Source organism: Grampus griseus, assembly GCF_964374135.1.
Source record: "Grampus griseus genome assembly, chromosome: 6".
In the NCBI taxonomy this organism is placed as follows: Eukaryota; Metazoa; Chordata; class Mammalia; order Artiodactyla; family Delphinidae; genus Grampus; species Grampus griseus.
The window spans coordinates 40,508,710-40,533,036 of NC_139000.1; the positions used below are offsets into that span (position 1 = coordinate 40,508,710).

The 24,327-nt window shown below is 39.9% G+C and overlaps 1 protein-coding gene across 3 annotated transcripts in view; it reads right to left on the bottom strand.

Annotated features, from left to right (window-relative positions):
- Positions 1 to 24,327, bottom strand: part of LOC309824445 (transducin-like enhancer protein 4) — a 153,415-nt gene that overhangs the window by 101,182 nt on the left and 27,906 nt on the right. For 2 of the 3 annotated variants that reach the window (XM_082657322.1, XM_082657321.1), the window contains exons 4-5: positions 20,080 to 20,142; positions 3,037 to 3,111 (exon numbers count right to left, since the gene is read on the bottom strand). In XM_082657322.1, the coding sequence (XP_082513448.1) occupies positions 3,037 to 3,111; positions 20,080 to 20,142 (138 nt within the window). The remainder of the gene's footprint in view (positions 1 to 3,036; positions 3,112 to 20,079; positions 20,143 to 24,327) is intronic. The other variant, XM_082657323.1, reaches the window with a different exon arrangement.

Genomic DNA, 24,327 nt, shown 5'->3' on the forward strand with positions numbered 1-24,327 from the left:
TTTAAAAACACAGTGGCTAGCGGGACACATGACAAGATCTAACTAGATGCATAACATTCCCACAGCCCATTTGAGGGAACTCCGGGAAAGCTTCAAGGAAATGTGAAATACGAACAATTCAAAACAAAATATTAACTATAGAAAACAACACAGGCATTTTCCTGGGTTTTTTCCCCTATAAAGAAAAGATAAATGATATTTAACTTATTTCTATCTATCAACAGTTTTAAACTGAACATGACCTGTGAAAGAAATCATTATAACTGTGTTTCATTCCATTAAACACAACTAGCTTACTGTCAAGAGAACAAGCCGCCTCTCCAGGTTTCGGGCTCACTTCAGCTTTTTGCATTTAAACTGCATGGATCACTGGTTTGGCTCATTTACCAATGAAGGTAGAATAATACTGCAGAGTTAAAAAAGGTGCTTCATCAGATTTCATTAAATTTGGGAACATTTGTGCTTGTCTGGATGGTGTGCATAACATATAAAACAGACACATAGGCAGTGAGAAAGAAATGAAGGTCTGCAGCGGCTTAGGTGGGTCTTTGCCTCTCAGGAGGAAAACTTTCATTCCCTGGGTGCAGAAAATCACTGACGACTACCTAAAAATCAAGTCACAAAAATCTAAAATTGACCTCTCATCACTTTTGGTAGCAGGTCAAAATACCACCACCTCACAACACAGCCATGCCTAACCAGACACAGAACAGCAGGTGCATTTAAAGTTCCACAATGTTACAACTGAAAACTACTGGACACAAGGCACTAAGCAGGGCTGAAACAGACAAAGACAGAGAACAGCAGCCACAGAAACGCATCAAGCGAGTTCGGCGTAATGGGGCTCTTTCCTCCTCACTTGGTTTGTGGCTCCCTAAAACTGCTGGGTTTGTTTTTTTTATTTCTGCAATCTGTTTTGCAGAACAGTCAGATGATGTGATTTTGATTCCATTTTCTGCTCAGATACAAATAATTTGGAATTGCCACCAGATCCACCAACTACAGCACACGCTGCTTTGATAGCATGCAGCTCTGAGTTAGTTCTTCAAATAAGTTTTTAGGTCACCAAATTAAATTAGCTTTGTTTTAATAATTAAATCCATATATACACACTATGTCTGTCAGTTACTCGGCTACAGTCTAATAAATCATCTTCTCCCTGAGAAAAGGCCATCTGCCATCCCATTCAAAACAAAGTATGCAAATGAAATAGATATAAAACAGCATTAAAAATATACTTGACGTGATCAAAGAAAGGGAACTGTTCTGCTTTTACATCTTCCCTCATATTTTTAAGCAACATCCAACACAAAACAATGTGTTTCTGATTTAGATTAATCTCACCACTGTACCGACAGTAACTAGTAAGACTCAAAAAAGAAACATAAAAGCATTCTGTTTTCCTAGAAAGGGCTGCCAACCAGACATAAGGTAGGACGGCTACGTGTATTTTAGCAGTTCATACAAAAATAAACACCAAGCCAGAAATGACCCAGGCAGCTCTTCTATAGGTCCTCACCCATGTATTCTCTCCTTCGACAGCAGACTGCATAGTGGGTGAGAAAAGGAGGTTCTATCCCCAGTGACCTTGGGAGATTTGGTAATCGAAGTATATCCCAAAAGGAATACAACATGTGCTTCAAGCAAACACAGCTGGTATATACATATACACTAACTTTAAAATTAAAGCTTTCTCAACGTTAAAAAAAGAAACTTTTATACTGCCGTTTTCTGGAATTTTTGGAAATAAAAACTAATTGTGAAATGTATTCATCTCTCTACCACCCCCTCAACACAGAAAATATACAACAAATGAGTCTCTACATGGCTTGTTCTGATTCAGCCTCTTCTTGCCAAAGGACACTTCCGAGGAAATAAAGGTTACTCTTTTCCATTTATTATGTCTTCTAATTTACTACTGGTATTTTCTTGTGGTCAGAGGGACAGAAAATAGAGCTCAAAATAGCCCATTAAAAACAAGCTGCAATCAGACTATTGCTCCACCACCATCGGCAGCCATCCCAGAGGTCTGATTTCCTTGTTAAAAGACAGAGGCATAATTGAAGCAATATCTTCACTTCAGATTGATTATCAGGCGACCCTTATCTGCATCTTCACTCAGCAATTTGAATTTTAATGAAAGTAAATGGAATAATTAGCATTTCAAAGTGTGTTTGATACACTGAGGAAGAAAAAAGGGAGAAGACTTTTGTGTATAATCTATACACAAAAGCAAGTATTTGGGAGGGGGCAGAAAGAGGAAAGTACAGTTGTAGTGTCTTCATTAGAATAACCTAAGGAACTGCTTCTAACAGCTGCATAAACAGAGATGTGAATATTGTGCTTTTCTCAGCTAAGATTTTTTGCCTTTATTATTTCTAAGTTTTAGCACCTTATTTTATTACTGGTTACCTTAATCGGGAAGAACAAAAATATAAGTGGAGTTGGAGTGATTGCTCAAACCTATGAATTCCAGCAGGATTTCTATGCAACGTTAATGGTACTAGGAAGGATTTTCCAACTGGCCCGCTGATTTTGCAAAAAGGTATGGTTCATCTATTATTTCTACTACCAATGGACACTAGTCCTTAAAGAACCACTCATCACAGGGGAGGAAGAGTAGCAGGGAGATGTGAAAATGTACATTTTATTTCACTAAAAATGGTATTAAGATACTCGATATTTGAGGAAAGATAAAAGAAATCAGGTCATTTTAACATCAGGGCAATGTGTGTCTTTTTACTGGCAAAAGGCTAGCAACAGAGGCTGATTGCAAAGGAAAGAAGTATTATGAAAAAGAACTACCCAGCCTCCTTAGGGGGAAACTTTTCAGGAACACTGTCAACTTGAATTGGTGAGAATATGTCCACAGTTCCTGACAAACTTCATGTGAGATTGAAGGCAAAGTGCTTCATTTCACTTTGTGGTCCTCTATTGCCTTTTGCCCCTTTGGTTGAACAAAATTTAAAAGGAGAGCAAGAGAGAGCTGATAACAAACACTACGATGATCAGAGCTAAAATGGAAAGGCCACGTACCCCAATGATGGCGTTCAGTTCTGCCATGGTCACCTGCTTGGCCCGTTCCACAGCCTGCACCACTTGTTGCTGGTGCTATAAATGAAGATCAGAAACAGAATACAATTATTTGTTTTCTAGTCAGTCAAGAACAGCTTTTCCTAACATGTCCTCTAACTTTAATTACATGCAAAACAGGATTCAGGGGTCTCCATATTTCAAATAAAAGCTCTTGGGTGGTGGATGACTAAATGTCTAGGGTACCTCTGTCTCTACAGTGCTGAGAAGTAACTGGACATCCAACTGCAGGGATCATCCCTGCGCCCCCATGAAAGATGCTCCCTTACAACTGATAGAAGCAACTTAAATTTTACTTTCAAATCAGTGGTGCACGTTGACCCAACATCTTCCGCAAATACTAACAAAACAACACAACCCATCTCACCTGCTTTCTTTGTCTTTTTCTCTGCCACTTACATAAGACATGCTTTGAAAATATTGCCTGCAAGTACTTACTAAGTTTCCACCTGGTATCTGTTAGAGAAGACACTAGAAGGACATATAGAATTCAACGTTTACATTTCTTCTGTAAATGTGAAAAAGCGCTAATTTCATTCCTGTCATTAAGGGCTGCATATTTAAAAGATATTAAAAATGTACAACTCTTGCCAGCAGTAAAGTTTAAGGACCTCAGGTATTTTTTTTTAATGCAATAGGAAAACTAAAACCTACAAGTTTAAGTTATTTTTCTTTTGAAAACTTAGGATGGACAGCATAGGAAAATCCCTCTGACCACGATTAAGTTCTAAAGAGAATAAGCAAGATCTGATTTTAATAATTTTAGTAATATCAGAAAAATTAAATAGCACAGAAGTCTCTCTGCATGAAGGCACTCACATCTGGACACACACAAGTGCTTATACAGTACCCCCAAAATGTAAATATTATTCCCAACTAAATACACTTGAACACTCTAGTACATACACACTCAAATTGAGTCTAAAATAGGTCTCTTCTGTACTTTTTTCAACTTGGTTTAGTGAATGAAGAGCCAGAGACTGTGCTGTGAAACAGGTACTCCTTTCTGTGGCTGGGAAGAGATTTGTTTTGGTTGATCCCAGCTGAGAAATGTACTAACATTCTCTACTGATTGGAAGTGAGTACGAAGCTCAACTATCATACTGCTTAATACACAGAAAAAGCTAAGCCATCAGTTATATATGCAATTCCCCTCGACATACCTGGTACTACATTGAAAAGCCCCCAAATATACAGTTACTGGGATTAACTACGGTGGCCACTACTTCCACTTTCCAGCTCTGTAGGGGTAGTGGGGGAGGTGATATGGGAAAGGAAACTGCTTTAAATTAGTTTATCTACATGCGGTGTTTTCACCCTTGATTTCCTAATAGAAATGTGTATTTTATGCCTATTAATAATGCGAGGAAAACTGTCAAATGACAGATCACTGCATTTTACACTTTTAATGGACTCTGATCATTAAACTATATACCTTGATTTTTTTTTAAGAGTCTGTTTCAAAACAAGGGCTTCAGAAGCAATCCCCAAAATCTTTATAATAGATATCTCCAACCATCCTTACTCTTTAATAAAATATTTACCGAAGTGAAATAATTCATTTTCCTCTTTCTCTGAAAGTAAAAATCCTAAAGATTCATGAAAACACTAGAAGGAACAGAGAGGTATAATCGATAAAACGGCCAGTAATAGCTGTTCTCTCTTGAAGCCAACCTGACCATGTATGTTTATTGAGCATCTACCATGTGCCAAGCACAGAGCTCGTATTTAGATTTAGGACAAATCTGGTTGTCAGGGTAGTGAAAACTAGCAGTACTTGGAAAGCAGAAAAAACAAACAAACAAAAAGCATGTAGGATGACTCTGGGAATTATCTAATATTCAAAGTGAGTTTATGGACAAAAATTTTTATGGAATTTTCTACCTTTTACTTTCCAACACTCAACAATGGCTGCTCAAAACTTCCATGAAACTGAAAGCCAAAGAACACATGTACACTTATTCAACATGCATACCTCTCATTCCATTCACACATCCATTCGTTCAATTAAAGTTTTTAAAAGCTCTTACTCTCCGCCATTTCTGCATATTACTTAAATATCTCTCCATATTACTGAAATATCATCTACTTTACATTAAGTATTCAAAGAACAGTTCCATGAGACAGAAATGCAGAAAATGCATCTAGTTAGGGCCTTTCTACCACGAAGATCGCTCAGTTCTTGCTTCATAAACTAGATTCCAACTGCCAAGATGAGCAAAGATGCCTTAGGCAGTGGGGATATCTTTCTGACTTGGCATTAAAATCAAGTACATTTACTGAGAAAACCAGAAACACACCAGTGAACCGTTAACACTGACATCAGATGCTTTTATAGAAACTCTTGCTAAAAAGCTAAAATGACAATGGAAGTCATGATTCAGCTCCTTCCTTTTCTCTCCTGGCAATGGCCAAGGGCTAATACCATATCTGAACTTTACCTGTAGTTCAGGATTTTACTTCCCTATTTCTGCTTACAACCGTGAATCATGTGGTGCTTAAGGACTTTTTGAACGGAAGCTCCCTAAGGCAAAGAATGCCTCCTCCCCCCTTGTGCTCTGAAAGCACCAGAAACACTCGGACATTGCTCACTCAGCCACAAGTAACACTGTACCACACACTGAAGCAGCATGAAGAAGGGCAAATGATCCCAAAAGAAAAAAATGAACACTAAGAGAAGAAGCCCTAAAGTACTCTCGCAATAGGACCCAAAGAGGCATTGTTCTTCCATTTTCAAATTTCAACATATAAACTCTCTGACTCAGAAAATCTGGCAAGTTTTTCACATCTTCTTAGAACTGTGAAGGCTTTCCCATGAGTCTGCCGTCTCTTCCCCTTCCCCATCCGCCCCTCTCCTCCCGCTCCACCCACGTCTCATTTCCTCTCCCACTTCCTGCTGGTCTCCTCTGTGGCCTCACCACAAGTGGTGACAGCCACTCTAGACCCGGTAAATCTGCAGGAGGAAGAGTCCTGTGGCCGCTCTCATTGCTCAAGCTGCTCACTCAGATACGAGTTCCCCGTCTGAACTTTCCACCAGCACCACCAAATAAAGTGCCACTAGGAGTACATTAACAAGCCAAGGGTCTCTGAGAGAGGGGCCTCTAACTGGGATTTGGAGGAGAGAAAAAATTAAAGAAATAAAACCTCAAATATGTATTCTTTAAAATACTGTGACCTGTAATTTTAAAAAATCCAAACGAACGGACAAAAAACCTAGATTCTGATTATGGTTTCACGACTCTGTAAATTTACGAAAAATTACTGAATTGTACGCCTAAAAAAATGAGTGAATTTTATGATGCATAAATTACATCTCAATAAAATACTGTGATTTAAGGAATACAAGCATGGTTGTAAAAAAAAAAAAAACCAGTAAAATGAAAATCTATACGTTAAATCACTTGCCTACTTACTTTCATCATCATAAAATAACTTTTTTGCACTTGTTCAAAGTATTAAGAATATTTTTTTCCACACGAAAGAGACTAAAACAATATAAGCTTATGATAAGTCCAACAAAGCCTGCTGAGAAACTGGCATTAACAAACCACTAGAATATATATATACCTTAGATGTTGAACGTATGTTTCTCAGAAGAGACTACAAGGACAGTACTGCCATGCCAATACTTTGAGGCATGGCAGTAGATCTGGTATCTGTAATAAAAACTTTAATTTAAAAAACTATTATCACAACTTACAATTTTTTTTTAAAATCCCTCTTATTGACAGGGGTAGTATAGGGGTAGTAAGGACAGATATGCAAAATGAACTAAAATTCTTATCCTGACATGTGGAAATGCAAAAGTGAGCAAGAGGTAACGGCCCCCCTCCTTACACAATTCACAGAGAGCGTCTTACAATACAGGAATGTAGGATTTAAAGGACTAGGGAAGATTATTGGCAGGAACGGTCAGCACATTTCCTGGGGCATCAAGGAAAGGCTTTGTTTTCTTATTCATTCATTCAATTATTTATTAAGCACCTACTGTGTGCCAAGCACTGTGGCAGGAACTAGGATTAATGAACAAGACAGTGAATTAATAACATTCAAGAGGCTTTGTAATTACAGTTGCAGGATAGTTTCCATGAAGACAATGACAGGATGCTACGAAATCACTCATCAGAGAAATATCTAATCAAGTCTTAGGGTTGGAGGAAGATTCCGTAAGGAAGTGGGTCGGACAACTGAGACCAGAAGAATGTGCAAGAGTTCCGCGAGTGAAAAGCAGGGAGAAAAGAACTGGAGGCAAAGGGAACAGCCTGGATAAGGTTCCTGAAGGATAAAGAAGCTTGTCTATCAAGGAAGAGAAAGAATGAGTGGCTGGAGGAGGAGAGAAGACTGCTCCCTAACTACTTCCCACACGATTCTGTCTCTAAATTCTCCTCCACAGTAGTGCACCCTCAGGTATTTGAAAATGGCATAATGCATGTTTTCAACTTTTTCTATTCCAGGTTAAATATCCCCAGGTCACTGGCTTTAGGAGACTCGCTCATCCTTCTGGCTACTCCTCTGGCTGTGTTCAATGTGACTAGACACAATTTGATCCTGAGCAGATCAAATCCAAGTAGAAGTGTCACTCCACATCCATTAAGTCAGAGCCTTTTCCAGCAAGTCTACCAAGTTTACTAACACAAATGAGCTATAAATTTAACCAAAACTCTTTTAGTCAGTCTTTCCTAAATGGTATCCCAAGAAATGTTATTTAGGCCCACAAGAGATTAGGTTATTACTTATACAAAATACAATTTTAAAATTCACAAGGTGTAATTTGGCTAATACCTGGCAAACTGCTCGCCTTCTCAGAGCTTCGAATCTCGAAAGAGGGTGAAGATGTGTGCAGGCCTTTCCAGACAACTTTGGCTATGGAGCTCGGGATTAAGGCTCTCAGGAGACACCCTGGGAAATGCTGCCCGAGGCTTTCTCGTACTGACCATTTGGCCTTGTCTTCTTCATTCTCGTTCATGTGCAGGCAAGGCATTCTTCACTGATATGTCCAATAAGCTCTACAAGTCCAGAGCTTTCCAACAGAACTTTCTGCAATGCTGGAAACGTTCTAGATCTGTGCTCTAGCCACATATGGGTGGATATTGAACACAAAGTGTGGCTAATGCGACTGAGAAACTGGATTTTTAACCACATTTAACTTTAATTAATTTTAATTTAAATCTAGCTAGCTACTTATGGCTATGGCTACTGTACTGGACAATGCAGCTCTAACTTAAGGTACCTTAAAGCTTAAGTCCAATAATAATAATCCAACCACTACCTAACTGAAAGTCAAAGAAATGACTCAGTTTCTCAAATACACACTAATGTTTTTAGACACATACAGATAAGAGTTGGCACTGCTGCCTTTGGAAGGAGGCCCACATTTAAACCTGCAGAAAAAAGTTCTCCTTCCTGAGAACCATCTTTCATTTCCTGAGGGGAAGCAGGCCATAAGGATCTCACCAAATATCCAACTGTCAACCAAACACACGGCCATGCAGAACAAGTCAATCTGTCAGCCATGGAACTTGGGACAGGATTATGCTCTCTGATGCCTCACTCAGTATTGTGAGAAAAAACATTTTAAATGGAAGGCCGCCCAATGTAAGAATTAGAAAACTGGTCCAAATCCTCTAAAGCCCCACTCCAGGTGTATTAGTCACTTTAGGACGTTCCTTAGGTACACAACACTGTCAGAACACATTACCAACACTGATGAAATGGCCTGGCTGGGAAGCAGACGTGTCCTGTAAAGGCTGCTGGCCCTTAATGAATGATCTCAGGTCTTACGGGTGTCACTGCATACGTATCAGGGGACCTCTGGTGCTTTCAGCCAAGCTCTCCTACATCAAACCATGTTCTCGTGAGCCACTGATTCCTTACAAAGTTAACAGCAGTAAGACAAGTTAACCTGGTGCCATTATGAGGCGAGAACACTACCACCGGTGCATGTAACCACTGTATTTTGTTCATTTCCTCCCTAAGGCACAATATGAAAGTGACTGATCACATTTTTCAACTTCTATTTCATGATTATTCTACACATGCAAAATGTGGTTCAGAATAATTCAGTGCCATACTAAGCCAGGTGCCAAATAAACAGCACTTGACATACAACCGTATCTCATAACACAGCGAAAGGGTTTGTTTTCCATCAAATTAAAAGGACCAAATTTATGCAAAGTCCAAAATAGAAGTTCATTGATTTGACTGGCTATCTTAGCCTACTGGAACTTAAATACACATTATCACTACTATGTAATTGTGTATTATCTTCTACTATTTAAATGCAATGTAGAACACCCAAATTAATCTACAGAATTCTGGAGAAAACACAACTACTGCTCATTAGAAAAGCTAACAAGGCAATAAAAACACAGTTTTGAGTTAGTTAAAATTAAAAATTAAATTTGCACTAGAAAGAATTTAAGTTGGAATGTTCCCGTTTCTCTAGGTAAATATAAGAATAAAAGTAGAAAGAAGGCTTAAAATTTTCACTCCTAAAAATTCTAATCATCAGAGAACTTTGGTTAAACATGCTCAAAAGAATGATTTGAATTCTTTTTTTTTTCATTTGTTAATATTCACAGATGCAAGGCAAAAAGAAGTGCTCACTCCAATCTGGGCTCCTCCACAGCCTCCAAAAAGCCTGCTTCTGCTTACAGAACTCAAGGAACAAGAAAATTTAGCTATGGAATTGCAGAGGACTAGGGGAGGAGGGCAATATCCATCACCTCCTTGGCACTGAATGACTAGAAACTAGTTGTAACGACCTGCTGAAAACAAGGTTAAAGATGGATAATGCCATTTCTCCAAATCTAACGATGACCATGGGTTTGATAAATGGGAATTAGGAAGCCATTGGTCATAAGGAACCACTTTCTGTTCTCTCACCCTGTCCAGTAAGGTACATACATTTCAGGTTACTTCAGGCTGTGGCTGGAAATGGTTTTAGGCCCAAGACATTAAAAATGGATCAAGTTTGATGCTGCAAAGCAATGAACCTGAGCTACTTTTTCTGAGATGTCTTAAAATTCCACAAAACCAAGAGTGACTTATCCAATATATCTTTCATGATTTGGAGGGGAGGCAGACTGTCAAAAATGTTGATCCCATGTTCTCCAGTTTGAGGACAAGACATATGCATAAAAGAGTATGTCTGAGATAGATGAGGGGAAAAGAACTATAACTTAAGGACTCACAAATGTCCCACTTATGAGAAGCAGCTTCCTTAACAATAACTTTTTCAGCTTCAAGCAGCATGTTCCTTCCAGCAAGTCTACTACAAAATATGGCAGTCCTATGAGTGATCGCCTATATTCCATCCTTCAATTGAGAGGGGTCTTCAAAAATCTTTGTGCTTTTAAAAATATGGGCATAAACATAAGCTGTGTATCTAGACTTAGATGGCCCACAGGGCCTATCACTGTTCATGGGGGTTCCTTTTCACCCCCTGTGCATGTATGAATGATAAAGAATGCCTGATGGGTGACTCTTTTTCCCTACAATTCAGACCCTGGAAGAGACTTCTATAACAAGAACTTTGCATTATTTTATATTTTACGTGATAGATTAAAATACAAGTTGTGCTGATTATATAGTCAGAGCTAGAGTTTGTCACATAAAGATACACCACTGGGTCAGTGTGACTTCCCTTCAAATCAACACTGGTAATAATAATGCTGCTCACTATTTTTATTTTGTGCACAGCACTGTGTCTAGAAGCAATTGCTAGCTATCCCTTGATATCCCTTCTATTACATTAGTTTAAGTTTTAGGTGGGCATCCTCAACTAAGACTGCATTTCCAAGTCTTCCTTGCAGCTGGCTATGGGCAAGTAAGTAGGCACTGGCCACTGCAAAGTGAGCAAACAATGTGAGCATCATCCACACCGTGACCTTCAAAGAAGAAGCGCAAGTTCTCTCGTCCTTCCTGCTGGCTGGGGCAGGACATGGTGATGCTGGGGACGATGAACATCAATATATAAGGAACTTGAGTTTACAACATCGTGGAGTCCCCAAATTAGCTACAGCTGCTTCTATGCGAACTGTTATGTAAGAGAAAAACAAACTTTTATTTTGCCTAAACCACTGTTCCTTTAATCTCTGTTAAAGCAGCCTAATACCAAGCTAGGTCTTTCACATTATCACTAGTCCTCATATAACAACCCTACAGTGCAGGTATCCCATTTTTCAGATGAGGAAACTGCAGCCCAGAAAAATAAAGTATTGTGTTCAACATGATAAAAGAAGCAAGTGGCTAAGCCAGGATTTGGTCCCAAGTCTGCCTAACCTCAGGCTCTTATCACACTGCCTCACACATAACATAACTCTTCCAATGAACTCTGCTCCTTGTTAGGGGAGCAACAAGTTTCTGAAAAATACAAATGGTACTCTGAGGAAAGAAGACTTTAAATTATGACGTAATATGTCACCATCGTGTAATACATTACTGACCTACAGCCTATTAGGGGTTTGAAGTTCTCAAACATCTTAAGAAAACCTTGTTAGTCACCACAAACCATACCCTGCCCATCTCAAAAATAAACTATTTTATAACCCAAGGGAAAAAAAGTACAAAAAGCACAACTGTCCTCAAAAAGCACAACTGTCCTCTAAGTAAGACCCTCAGCTAGTGCCCAACATTTAGTTAATGCTTAATCTAACAGGATAATACGATACTTACAGGCTTTCCAAAAAAATTAAATATTGCTGCCCTTCTGAAAGATCATCTGTGTGGAACTAACCACCCACTGTTGCAAGCAGCCCCTGGAGCTGCGAGCCTAGCTTATTTCACAGGAAGACCGCCAGCCAGCCCGCCCATTCACAAATATTACCTTCAACTCTTCCCAGTTTTTTACCGAGTCCCTCCCTCCTCTCCAAATGTCTTGGGACCCAAAATAAGCTGGAATAAAATTCATTTCCCAGAAAAGGTTAAAAACAACAACAACAAAAACTGGCATTTACTATCCGAAGTGCTTTACATTTTAATACATATAGTACACATTGTAAAAATGGGGTTACTCTCACCATCTACAGGAGTATTACAACTCACAGATCAACTTTCCCAATATAAAGCCAGTAAGATGCAGAATTGGTCTGATTCCAAGTTAGCAGGAACACCGTGCCTTGCTGCCAGGGTGTAACAAGTGGTGCATAGTTTTCAACCTACATTAGAATCGCCCTAAAGGTATGTTCCTGGAAAGGGGGGCTGGGGGGCACTGGAGATAAGTCAGTACTTACTGGCATCCTTCAATTCTGCTAAGTGCTCACTAAGGTCTAAGAGTCTACATGCTATATCCTGAAATCGCTGATACAGAGCCCATCCACACAAACTACTTGTAAAAACAAAACTAACTCCAACTAAGCCACCAGGTACTTTGAAAACAGCCAGTCCCGCAACTAGACTGAGAAATTTGTTCTTTTAGATCACAATGTGTGTAGAACACAGACCCCATCCAAAAGCACTGTGTCTTCCGAGGCGAACTCTACAGCGCGAACACCTTGAAGAGTTGTCATGTTTTGGATCTTTGCTTGCTGGTTGGGGAGAGACGGGCGTTTGCTAAATTGGAAAATTAATTTTAGGAGCTAGAAGAGAATCACCCTTGAGGCTACCTAATATGCCTCATGGAGATTTTTAGCTAGTTCACAGCCCTGGGTTGTTTTAATTGATACTTTTTTCCCCTATAAGCACATCAGAGAGGAAGATAAACAATACACACTCTTCCAAAGGGCAATGACTAGAAAGGGGAGGGAGGGCTGGCTCCAGGTCCTCTGAGAAGGGAACTCTGGGCTTCTCGGCTGCTGCTGCTGCAGCCAGTACTACTGCCAGCCAACCTCAGGAGCCACTGGTTACTATGTGCTAAGCTGCACCAGACAATCCCAGGGAATCCTCACGGCAATCATATGCATTCCATGCTATTATTAACTTCATCCTACAGATGAGGAAACTGAGGCTTAAAGAGGCAGATCACTTGCTAAAGGTCACCCAGCTTAACTAGGTTATAGTGAGCCATGCAATTTGTAACACGGAAGCCAGGACTCGACCCAGATGTGACTGTCATCATCCCTGGCCATCTCTTGCTTAGGGAACTGCCAACAGGAAGTTGGTTAGAGTTCCTCCTCAGCAAATGAGACCTGAAGTGAGACAGAGAAGAACTTCCCATTTACTGCTTTGAGATTTGCCTTTTACAGAAGAAATCTGAGGGCAGCAGAATTCCGAAAAGTCTTACCCATCCCTAGAAGCCAAAAGCAAGTGGGAGAAAAGAACAGCTTCAGACAGGTGAGGACTCACTCACTAGGTTTCTCTAAATCCTGATTTTAAGGATCCTGTGAAATTTTAAGAACTGTAAGTGACAATTACTCACTTAATGAAAAGAGTTGGCAATAACTTTGGAAGTGGTTGTACACAAGTGCAATAAGCACATCACTAAAACAGATATTGGCTATAATTTTTTAAAGTGTTTTGGTGAGATCTAATAGGAAAATACTTTTCTCTGATGTTACATACACAGACACACTTCGAGTCCTTGAGCTACAATTATACAACTTACTTCCCCAGAAAATGTCTTGCAGTTAAAACTAAATTTGTTCAACAGCTGTCATTCAGTACATATTTTTTTTTTAATCTTAGAAACTGTGGTACACTAGACACAAGCAATATTAAGCAGGTACATTAGTCAGCACATGGGAGCTAAATTAAAAACAGACTTATCTAGATGTCTGTAAATTTACTTCTTGTTCCTGCCAAACTCCAAAAAACCCCTCCAACCACTGTCCTGTAGCTTATGCACTAGTCTTCAGGAAATGTTTTTCTTTTCTCTAAATACAATCATTTACCTTTTAAATAAAAAGATTTTAGATGTCCTGCCTGCAGTCAGCCGCACACGGTGGCTTGTTGCTCCAGGACCTTGCTTCCGACATGGCATTCAAAGATGTCTTGGCTTTAAAAAGAAGATTCATTGCATGGGGAAGCAGAGAGAGGAAGGAGCCATTGAAAGCTGTGTGGCTGACAGGGTCTTGGTGCTCTGGCCAGGTGTCAGGCCTGAGCCTCTGAGGTGGGAGAGCCGAGTTCAGGACATTGGTGCAACAGATACCTCCCGGCCCCATGTAATATCAATCAGCAAGAGCTCTGCTAGAGATCTCCGTCTCAACGCTAAGACCCAGTTCCACTCAGCAACCAGAAAGCTCCAGTGCTGGACACGCCATGCCAAAAACTAACAAGACAGGAACACAACCCCACCCATTCTGCCTAAAATCCTAATAAGTTCACAGACACCCCAAAACACACCACTGGACATGTCCTGCCCACCAGAAAGACAAGATCCAGCCTCATCCACCAGAACACAGGCACTAGTCCCCTCCACCAGGAGGCCTACACAACCCACTGAACCAACTTTAGCCACTGGGGACAGACACCAAAAACAACGGGAACTACGAACCTGCAGCCTGCAAAAAGGAGACCCCAAACATAGTAAGTTAAGCAAAATGAGAAGACAGAAAAACACACAGCAGATGAAGGAGCAAGGTAAAAACCCACCAGACCAAACAAATGAAAAGGAAATAGGCAGTCTACCTGAAAAAGAATTCAGAGTAATGATAGTAAAGATATCCAAAATCTTGGAAATAGAATGGAGAAAATACAAGACACATTTAACAAGGACCTAGAAGAACTAAAGAGCAAACAATGATGAACAACATAATAAATGAAATTAAAACTTCTCTAGAAGGAATCAATAGCAGAATAACTGAGGCAGAAGAACAGGTAAGTGACCTGGAAGATAAAATAGTGGAAATAACTACTGCAGAACAGAATAAAGGAAAAAGAATGAAAAGAATTGAGGACAGTCTCAGCCTTCTCACACTCTTCCAAAATATAGCAGAGAGAGGAACACTCCCAAACTCATTCTACAAGGCCACCATCACACTGAGACCAAAACCAGACAAAGATGTCACAAAAAAGAAAACTACAGGTCAATATCACTGATGAACATAGATGCAAAAATCCTCAACAAAATACTAGCAAACAGAATCCAACAGCACATTAAAAGGATCATACACCATGATCAAGTGAGGTTTATCCCAGGAATGCAAGGACTCTTCAATATATGCAAATAAATCAATGTGATACACCATATTAACAAATTGAAGGGTAAAAACCATATGATAATCTCAATAGATGCAGAAAAAGCTTTTGACAAAATTCAACATCCATTTATGATAAAAACCCTCCAGAAAATAGGCATAGAGGGAACTTACCTCAACATAATAAAGGCCATACATGACAAACCCACAGCCAACATCATTCTTAATGGTGAAAAACTGAAACCTTTTCCACTAAGATCAGGAATAAGACAAGGTTGCTCACTCTCACCACTATTATTCAACATAGTTTTGGAAGTTTTAGCCACAGCAATCAAAGAATAAAAAGAAATAAAAGGAGTCCAAATTGGAAAAGAAGAAGTAAAGCTGTCAGTGTTTGCAGATGGCATGATACTATACATATAGAATCCTAAAGATGCTACCAGAAAACTACTAGGACTAATCAATGAATTTGGTAAAGTAGCAGGATACAAAATTAATACATGGAAATCTCTTGCATTCCTGTATACTAATGATGAACAATCTGAAAGAGAAATTAAGGAAACACTCCCATTTACCATTGCAACAAAAAGAATAAAACACCTAGGAATAAACCCACCTAAGGAGACAAAAGACCTGTATGCAGAAAATTATAAGACACTGATGAAAGAAATTAAAGATGATACAAACAGATGGAGAGATATACCATGTTCTTGAAATGGAAGAATCAACATTGTGAAAATGACTATACTACCCAAAGCAATCTGCAGATTCAATGCAATCCCTATCAAACTACCAATGGCATTTTTCACAGGACTAGAACAAAAGATTTCACAATTTGTATGGAAACACAAAAGACTCCGAATAGCCAAAACAATCTTGAGAACGAAAAACGGAGCTGGAGGAGTCAGACTCCCTGACTTCAGACTATACTACAAAGTTACAGTAATCAAGACAGTATGGTACTGGCACAGAAACAGAAATATAGATCAATGGAACAGGATAGAAAGCACCTAGATAAACCCATGCACATATGGTCACCTAAAGGAGGCAAGAACATACAGTGGAGAAAAGACAGCCTCTTCAATAAGTGGTGCTATGAAAACTGGACAGCTACATGTAAAAGAATGAAATTACAACACTCCCTAACACCATACACAAAAACTCAAGATGGATTAAACACCTAAATGTAAGGCCAGACAGTATAAAACTCTTAGAGGAAAACATAGGCAGGACACTGTATCACATAAATCACAGCAAGGTCCTTTTTGACCCATCTCCTAGAGAAAAGGAAATAAAAGCAAAAATAAGCAAATGGGACCTAATGAAACTTAAAATCTTCTGCACAGCAAAGGAAACCATAAACAAGATGAAAAGACAACCCTCAGAATGGGAGAAAATATTTGCAAATGAAGCAACTGACAAAGAATTAATCTCCAAAATATACAAGCAGCTCATGCAGCTCAATATCAAAAAAACAAACAACCCAATCCAAAACTGGGTAGAAGACCTAAATAGACATTTCTCCAAGGAAGGTATACAGATGGCCAACAAACACATGAAAGGATGCTCAACATCACTAATCATTAGATAAATGCAAACAAAACTACAATGAGGTATCACCTCACACCAGTCAGAATGGCCAGCATCAAAAAATCTACAAACCATAAATGTTGGAGAGGGTGTGGAGAAAAGGGAACCCTCTTGCACTGTTGGTGGGAATGTAAATTGATACAGCCACTATGGAGAACGGTATGGAGGTTCCTTAAAAAACTAAAAATAGAACTACCATATGACTTAGTAATCCCACTGCTGGGCATATACACTGAGAAAACCATAATTCCAAAAGAGTCATGTACCACAGTGTTCACTGCAGCTCTATTTACAATAGCCAGGACATGGAAGCAGCCTAAGTGTCCATCCACAGATGAATGGATAAAGAAGATGTGGCACATAAATACAATGGAGTATTACTCAGCCATAAAAAGAAACGAAATTGAGTCATTTGTAGCAAGGTGGATGGACCTGGAGACTGTCATACAGAGTGAAGTAAGTCAGAAAGAGAAAAACAAATACCGTATGCTAACACATATATACGGAGTCTAAGGGGAAAAAAATCGTTCTGAAGCACCTAGGGGCAGGACGGGAACAAATTCGGAGATGTAGAGAATAGACTTGAGGACAGGGGGAGGGGGATGGGTAAGCTAGGATGAAGTGATGGCTAAGCTAGGATGAAGTGAGAGAGTGGCATGGGCATAATATACACTACCAACTGTAAAATAGATGGCTAGTGGGAAGCAGCCACATAGCACAGGGAGATCAGCTCGGTGCTTTGTGACCACCTAGAGGGGTGGGATAGGGAGGGTGGGAGGGAGACGCAAGAGGGAGGGGATATATATATATACATATATATATATGTATTATATATAGCTGATTTACTTTGTTATACAGCAGAACTAACACACCATTGTAAAGCAATTATACTCCAATAAAGATGTTTTTAAAAATTAAATTAAAAAAAAGATTTTAAAATAAATTCTAATGCCGCAGCTGCCCTTCTGGCAGCGAGACTGTCACACAGAGAGCCAGTGTTAAAAGATCAGATTAAGAGCCTTCAGTCCTAGCACCAGGTGACGCTTGCAGCCATGCAACAGTGATTTTGCACGTCTCTGAAGAGACAGGAAATAGAATTCATCTTCCTCTAATAACCTGCCTCCTGCCCTCCCTCCAGAGTACAGTCCATCTGCCTCAGGGTAGAGGCAAGTAGTGCGATGCTCACAGAATGCCCAGAAGAGGAAACAAGGTGGGCAGGGTTCAGACACAAAACATCCGAGAGGCCCGCACTGGACGGGGCAACAAACATGTCTGTTGCCCACACATTAAAAGATATACACACACCTTAGGAAACTAAAAAACAGAAGAGCCAATTAAATCCAAAGCAAGCAGAAGAAAAGATATACACAGCATCAGCATTTAGAAAACCATGACACAGGTCATCCATTACACATGTCAAGGATTTCAACCAAGAAATGTCAAAAGTATTGGGGAAATAAACAGTAAGTAGTGAGATTATGGTGCCTATCCTCCCAGCTTAAGGCAGAAAAGGAGTTGCCAGTACCTCCCCACGGCTTTGCTCCACAGGGTGCGACTTCCTTAGCCAATTAATTCCAGTCCAGTCTTGCTCAGCACCACTACCATTACAGTCTGCTCCTACCGGGCCTGCTCACACAAACAACATAACTCATGTGGGAAAACGACCTACTGGCAAATCAGCTAGCTCCACCAACACCCCAAGATCTCCTCCCACATCTGAACATAACCCCACAGATCCTGCAAAAATGCCATGGGAATAAGTTGTACTGGTGATTATGTGTAGGAGTCTGTGTCTTCAGAAGCCTACAATCTAACACCCCCCCAGGGAAAATTCAAACTTTTCCCTCTGCCTTGGGGAACAACGCCTCAGCCTGGTCACAGCATGGTGGGTTACACATTCTTCCCATTCACCACCTCCATGAAGCAGAGCTGCTTAAAGTAAGAAGAAATACACGCTGGTATGGATCAGGCAAAGGGCAGCCAGACTTCTAAAGAAATGCAAACAGGCCCCTTGCCTCTCCTTCAGCACTCCATGTAGTCTAGTCAACAAGCAAATCCTGAGCAGAAATATGTAATTGGGAATACAGTGGGCAGTGGTTTTGTGGTCACAGCTAAAGGACGAGAAAGACTTCCTTTGTTGTTTGTGATCCAGAAGAGCATTTGAGTTCAGGATATTAACTTAGGTCCATGGTTTGTGAATATGAGCGCCCTCAAAGGATATATTCCCATGAAAGTTCCTCATGGTTACTGAGGTCTAACCCAGCTCAGACCAGATAAGAAGTCAGATAGGGATCCATCCACATATCTGTAACACACAGGAACGCTCAAATACCGGCTGCATGCTAACCTCGGCGCATGCCCACTGGCAGGCAGGCGGGTGAACCGTTCTCCTGAAAAGCAGTGACACAACTGAAGGGAAGGAGGGAAATGCCTCGGTGCCTTCCAGCCCACAACACCAAGCACTGTGGCTGCAAGACGTGCAGCTATTCCATTTATTAGCTTCTTCCTTCTCACAGCTGATCTTACCTGAGCAAATGAAGGATTCAGTAGTCCAGAAGCAAAAACTCTCTCTCTCCAGCTGGTGCACCTAAACTTTGTAACTACTAAAAGCAAGCAAGGAAGCAAGCAAGCAAAGGAGGAAAAAAAAAAAAAAAAAAGCCACCATGCACTAGAAATGCACCTCCTCATTCCACCATGTATGCACCTGTGGGCAGCGTGCACACTTCCACTAGTGGGAGCAGAAGAAAGCAAAGTGAGCTGCACGTGGGGGCTTGGCGAGGCGTGAAGTCTGTGGTACTCAGAGAAATGAGTCCACTGAGTCCATCTTTTGTGTCTTTTTCCCAAATGCACCCACAATGTAAAGACTTCATCAGGTAATAAGAAGTAACTTTTTAGAAGTTGCTAGCCAAAAGTTACATCAGTTTGTTTACTATGTAAAGGTTTTTTGATATATCTTCTGGCAACTCTTAATGCCCAGTGACAAAAGTATAGAACAAGCTCTTGGCTTCCGGGCAATTTTTCAATCTCCCCTATTAGATGCCATTATGACAAAGTCATAATTCTGAGCAACACTACATAGTCCAATGACAGCAAAAGATTTAACAACTGAATTTTGCTTAGCACATTAGAAAATACTCCATTATATAAACACAATTATATTCCACTGAATGTTAATAAGGTGTAGAAGTTGGAATGCGAACACTGGATCTTAGAAATGTGCAATACAAACACCAAGAGACAGACGAGGCCAAGGAGTCAGTTTTATCTGCAAAACCACTGAAATGGTACCTTCCAGCCCAATGCTTGAAACCAACTGCCTTACCTCTTGGGACAGGAAAGGAATGACTTGTGCACAGATAGCGTTCAGCCTCTTGACAATCTCTGCCTGCAAAGAAAAGAAAAGAAAAAAAAAAAAAAAGGAAAGGAAAGCAATAAAGAGAACAGTCAGCTGGTTACAAATTCCCGAAATATTAACAGGATGATATTAAAACACACTTTATATTCTGGCTGGCGGATTTCCTAAGGAAGAGGAAAACTCTCATCAGCAAGCCCATTAAAAGGAGGCAGTGACAACAGTGCCACATTAATAGCACAATTTATTAACCAGCATTCATCTTAAAAAGTCAACCTTCAAGCACCAGGACAACATAGAAAGGAATTTAATTTTCATGACTGGAAATCTGCTTTCAGAAGCCTTCAACGGGACCCTTGTTCATTCTAATGTGGATTTACATAAAACCTTGCGTCTTTTGAATTTAGATGGTAAAGATACATTCTTCCCTATACCCCAACTTCCCTCACCTAATAACTCACTGGAGTTTGACATTTGCAGCCTTTGCTTTATTTAAACACAGGCACTGAGATTTCATGAGAAAGTCCCCAACCTCCTTAAAGAACAGCACCCAACCAACTCAGGTGAGCTGATTACTTCAGATCCTTAGTTATAAACTGTTGGGAAATGGCATGTTTTTGTCAACCATTAAAATTTCCAAATGTGTCCCACCAGGGTTTTCAGTGTGCAGAGGTTTAGAACATGCTAAAATCCTCCTATACTTAGCAGAAAGCAATTATTTATATATGGTGACTAACCTTGGGAACATTAATTACCATTGTACTATAGATCTGCAAAAGTCCCAATAATGTCAGATAATAGAGCGTATTCTCTATTAATTTGGTAAGTGTTCAAATTTTAGACAAATAGGATTCTACAGTAAGTTAAAAAAAAAAAAAAAAAGAAACGCCACCACTATGTTTTCTTTAAAAAGCTACCCAGGGGCTTCCCTGGTGGCGCAGTGGTTAAGAGTCTGACTGCCAATGCAGGGGACACGGGTTCGTGCCCTGGTCCGGGAAGATCCCACATGCCGCGGAGTGGCTGGGCCCGTGAGCCATGGCCGCTGAGCCTGCACTCCACAACGGGAGAGGCCACAACAGTGAGAGGCCCACGTACTGCAAAAAAAAAAAAAAAAAAAAAAAAAGCTACCCAGAACTTCACCTTAATTTACATTATCAGATGGCTCCTTATATACGTTAGTACGTGACATGTAGACAACAGGGTTTTTACACGCATATACACAAAAAACTTTTTTTCCAGTTTTAATGAGATATAATTGACATATGGCACTCTATAAGGTTAAGGTGTACAGTGTAATGATTTGACTTACATATATACTGTGAAATGATTACTGCAGTAAGTTTAGTTAACATCCATCAAAACAGCTTATTTTTTAATGATGGAGTGAGGAAAAAGGAGAGGCAAGAAGTGATGGGAGACAGAAAACATAAAGCAATTACTATTCCTGAGACATTCTTAATGTAAATTCCATCCAGGGTCAGTTCCTCATTTTACAGGAGGACAAAAATTCTCCTTTTCATGCCAAGTCATTACCAGAATGACAGCGGCACTCCACTTGTGCAATCTAGGTTTCCTTCTTTCATCAGCAACCCTTCTGACTTTGTGGCTACGCAATCTTTTAAATACCAGCACCTTAAAAACTTTGCCAGCCAAGAGAAAACACAAATTCACCATGAAGTTTCAAACCTAAGCTTTCCCTTCCAGCCTGCATTCCTAACAGGATGGACAAAAACCCAGTACCAATAAGCAGCAGTGAATAAGGACCCAACTGTGCTGACCTGATTTAATTTACTGCCCTGGCCCCGTGGAGCATTTAGCTATCCTTTAAGAATGCTTAAACCACCATGAAAAGCTGCAATGGGAATCACCAAACCACTCTCCACCTGGACCGAACATACCACAGTGGTTACAGGGTGAAATTCCAGTGCGAGCTGAGAAAATAGAGCAGCATGCACCAGACTGAAAGCACTAGTCTCAGAAGCATTTGGTTGTTAAGCTTTTTGTAGGCAGAGGTGGAGGGGGAGAGAATAAAAGATAATGAGATACTTTGGGGCAAACCAAACTGATGATTCTAATGCTTAGAACCATCTGCCAAGCATATTTTCCTCATTATGTTGTTTACATAAATAAAATAGTCCCTTGCTAGGAGGGTTGAAAAATGTGTGGGCACATAAGAAAACTGAGTTCTCTAGTTTGCCTACATAACCCAGGCAACAAAAACTACCCTAAGGAAACTCACTCATCTGTCAAAATAAAGAGCAAGAGGTACTTATTTGGCTCCTTTAATGTAGGGCCTAGGCCATGTTAAGTCTGAGCAACTATGAAAAAAAAATCTACATTTCCTTAAAAATAAATGTAGAAAAGCCAAAAAGTCGTTTTACTGACTCATGTATGTTAAGATACATACATAACAGAAAAAAGGGGGTAGAAACCTTCCAAACTTTTTCTTTAAAGGTCTCCTTTTGTCTAAAAGACTTCTTAATTTCTTTAAGTTGTCACGCCAACGGATTTTCCTGGTCAGGCTAATTGGCAGCAGGGGGGTAGGATGTGTGTGTGTGTGTGTGTGTGTGTGTGTGCGCGTGTGCGTGTGCGTGTGCGTGTGTGTGAGATTTCATAAAATTAAGCGGGTCATTCCTCACTTTGAAAGCTAAAGTTGCCTCGGAAACACTGCTGCTTCCATGGGCATCTAATTTTGCCTCTTTTGTCCCACAGGACCCAGCTTTAGGGAGGCCATCATTTATTTACAGGCCTTTCCACTGGGCTTCAGCGATCAGCCAATAATACTGTGGACACACACTCCTAATGGCCTATGTTTTGAAACTGAGTCTAATCTAATGGCTGGGGCCCAAACTCCTTTTCCAGCACAGCCATTAAAGGATGTAGGTTATTGCTGTTGTCACCACTGATATTTGTCATTGTAATGTAATTAGGGCCCTAAAATGATGCATTACAGCCCTTGGCACAGCTTCTATTAAAATCTTTTCTTCTGCTCACTGAACTGCGACCTGCTTTCTGATGAATAACAGACAGACAGCTTTAGGGTAAGGAGCAGATTCATCAAAGAAGTATTTTTCAGCTTTGGGGAAAGAGAGGGGGAAAAAAGGCAACCTAGGAGGAAAAGCACCAGGGGAGGAAAAGCCACAATATACATTTGAATTTCATCTGACCACTTGAAATTCTGATTGCATCTGATGAATCTTGCTTAGACAATATATTTCCCAGTCTTCGAATCACATGGTTAATCAGGGCTCTAATCTGTTATCCATCAGCCTATGCCAGTGCTGTAGCTTCCAATCAAATTTATAGGTGATGCGGCTCATGCATCCCTGAGCAAGTACATTCACAGCCCATTTAAACAGGCAGAGATTCTGAAATACAGCTGTGAGGGTTAGTGGATGTTATCATGGTATTCAATGCTTTATGGAACTGCTAACTATTGCCTTCAGATGCCCATGATATTCCAAAATAGGATTAATGGCCTCCATAAAAGAACAATTGTTCATGCCAAAATATAACAAAATGATTGTTTTTGCAGCCATAGTTTGTTAAATACATTAACAATTTTGACACTTCTATTACGTTTTCTTCGATCCATCAATATATTCATGAAAAAGAAAAAAGTCCCACACGTACTATTTTCCTACCCTCAATTCACTACCATTCTATTTCCTCCTTCTATAATGTCCCTCCTTTATGCCACCCTCCAATAAAAAGAACCAATAAAAATAATGACCATTCCACTTAAAAAACAAAAAACCTGTTTGGGCAAAATATTTTAGAAAAAGGCAACTTAACAAAAGAGGCATTCTATGAAATCCCTTGGTTATGCACTTGGCACATGAACGCAGACAGACTAACCGACCCCGAAGTGGTGACGGCCAGTGGACTAGCAGCATGACCGGTTAAGTGATGAAACAGACAAACAACGAGAAAAACCATTTATCGCTTTTTTCTTCACACTCCAACTCAAGAATCATTGCAAAATTTATTAACTACCTTGCATCATGGGAAAGTAATGTCACACACTGAGAAGAATGCCACAGTTCAATCCCTTCATTAAAAAGTAACAAATACTAAAGCACACAATATCGGATATTTTCTTTATTACTTGTAACAAATTAGTTATTTAAGTAAGACAAAAAACTAGTTAAGCCTACACTTTTATTGAATTACATCCCCTCAAATAGTCCTCATAAAAAATCTAATTTTTGATTATTT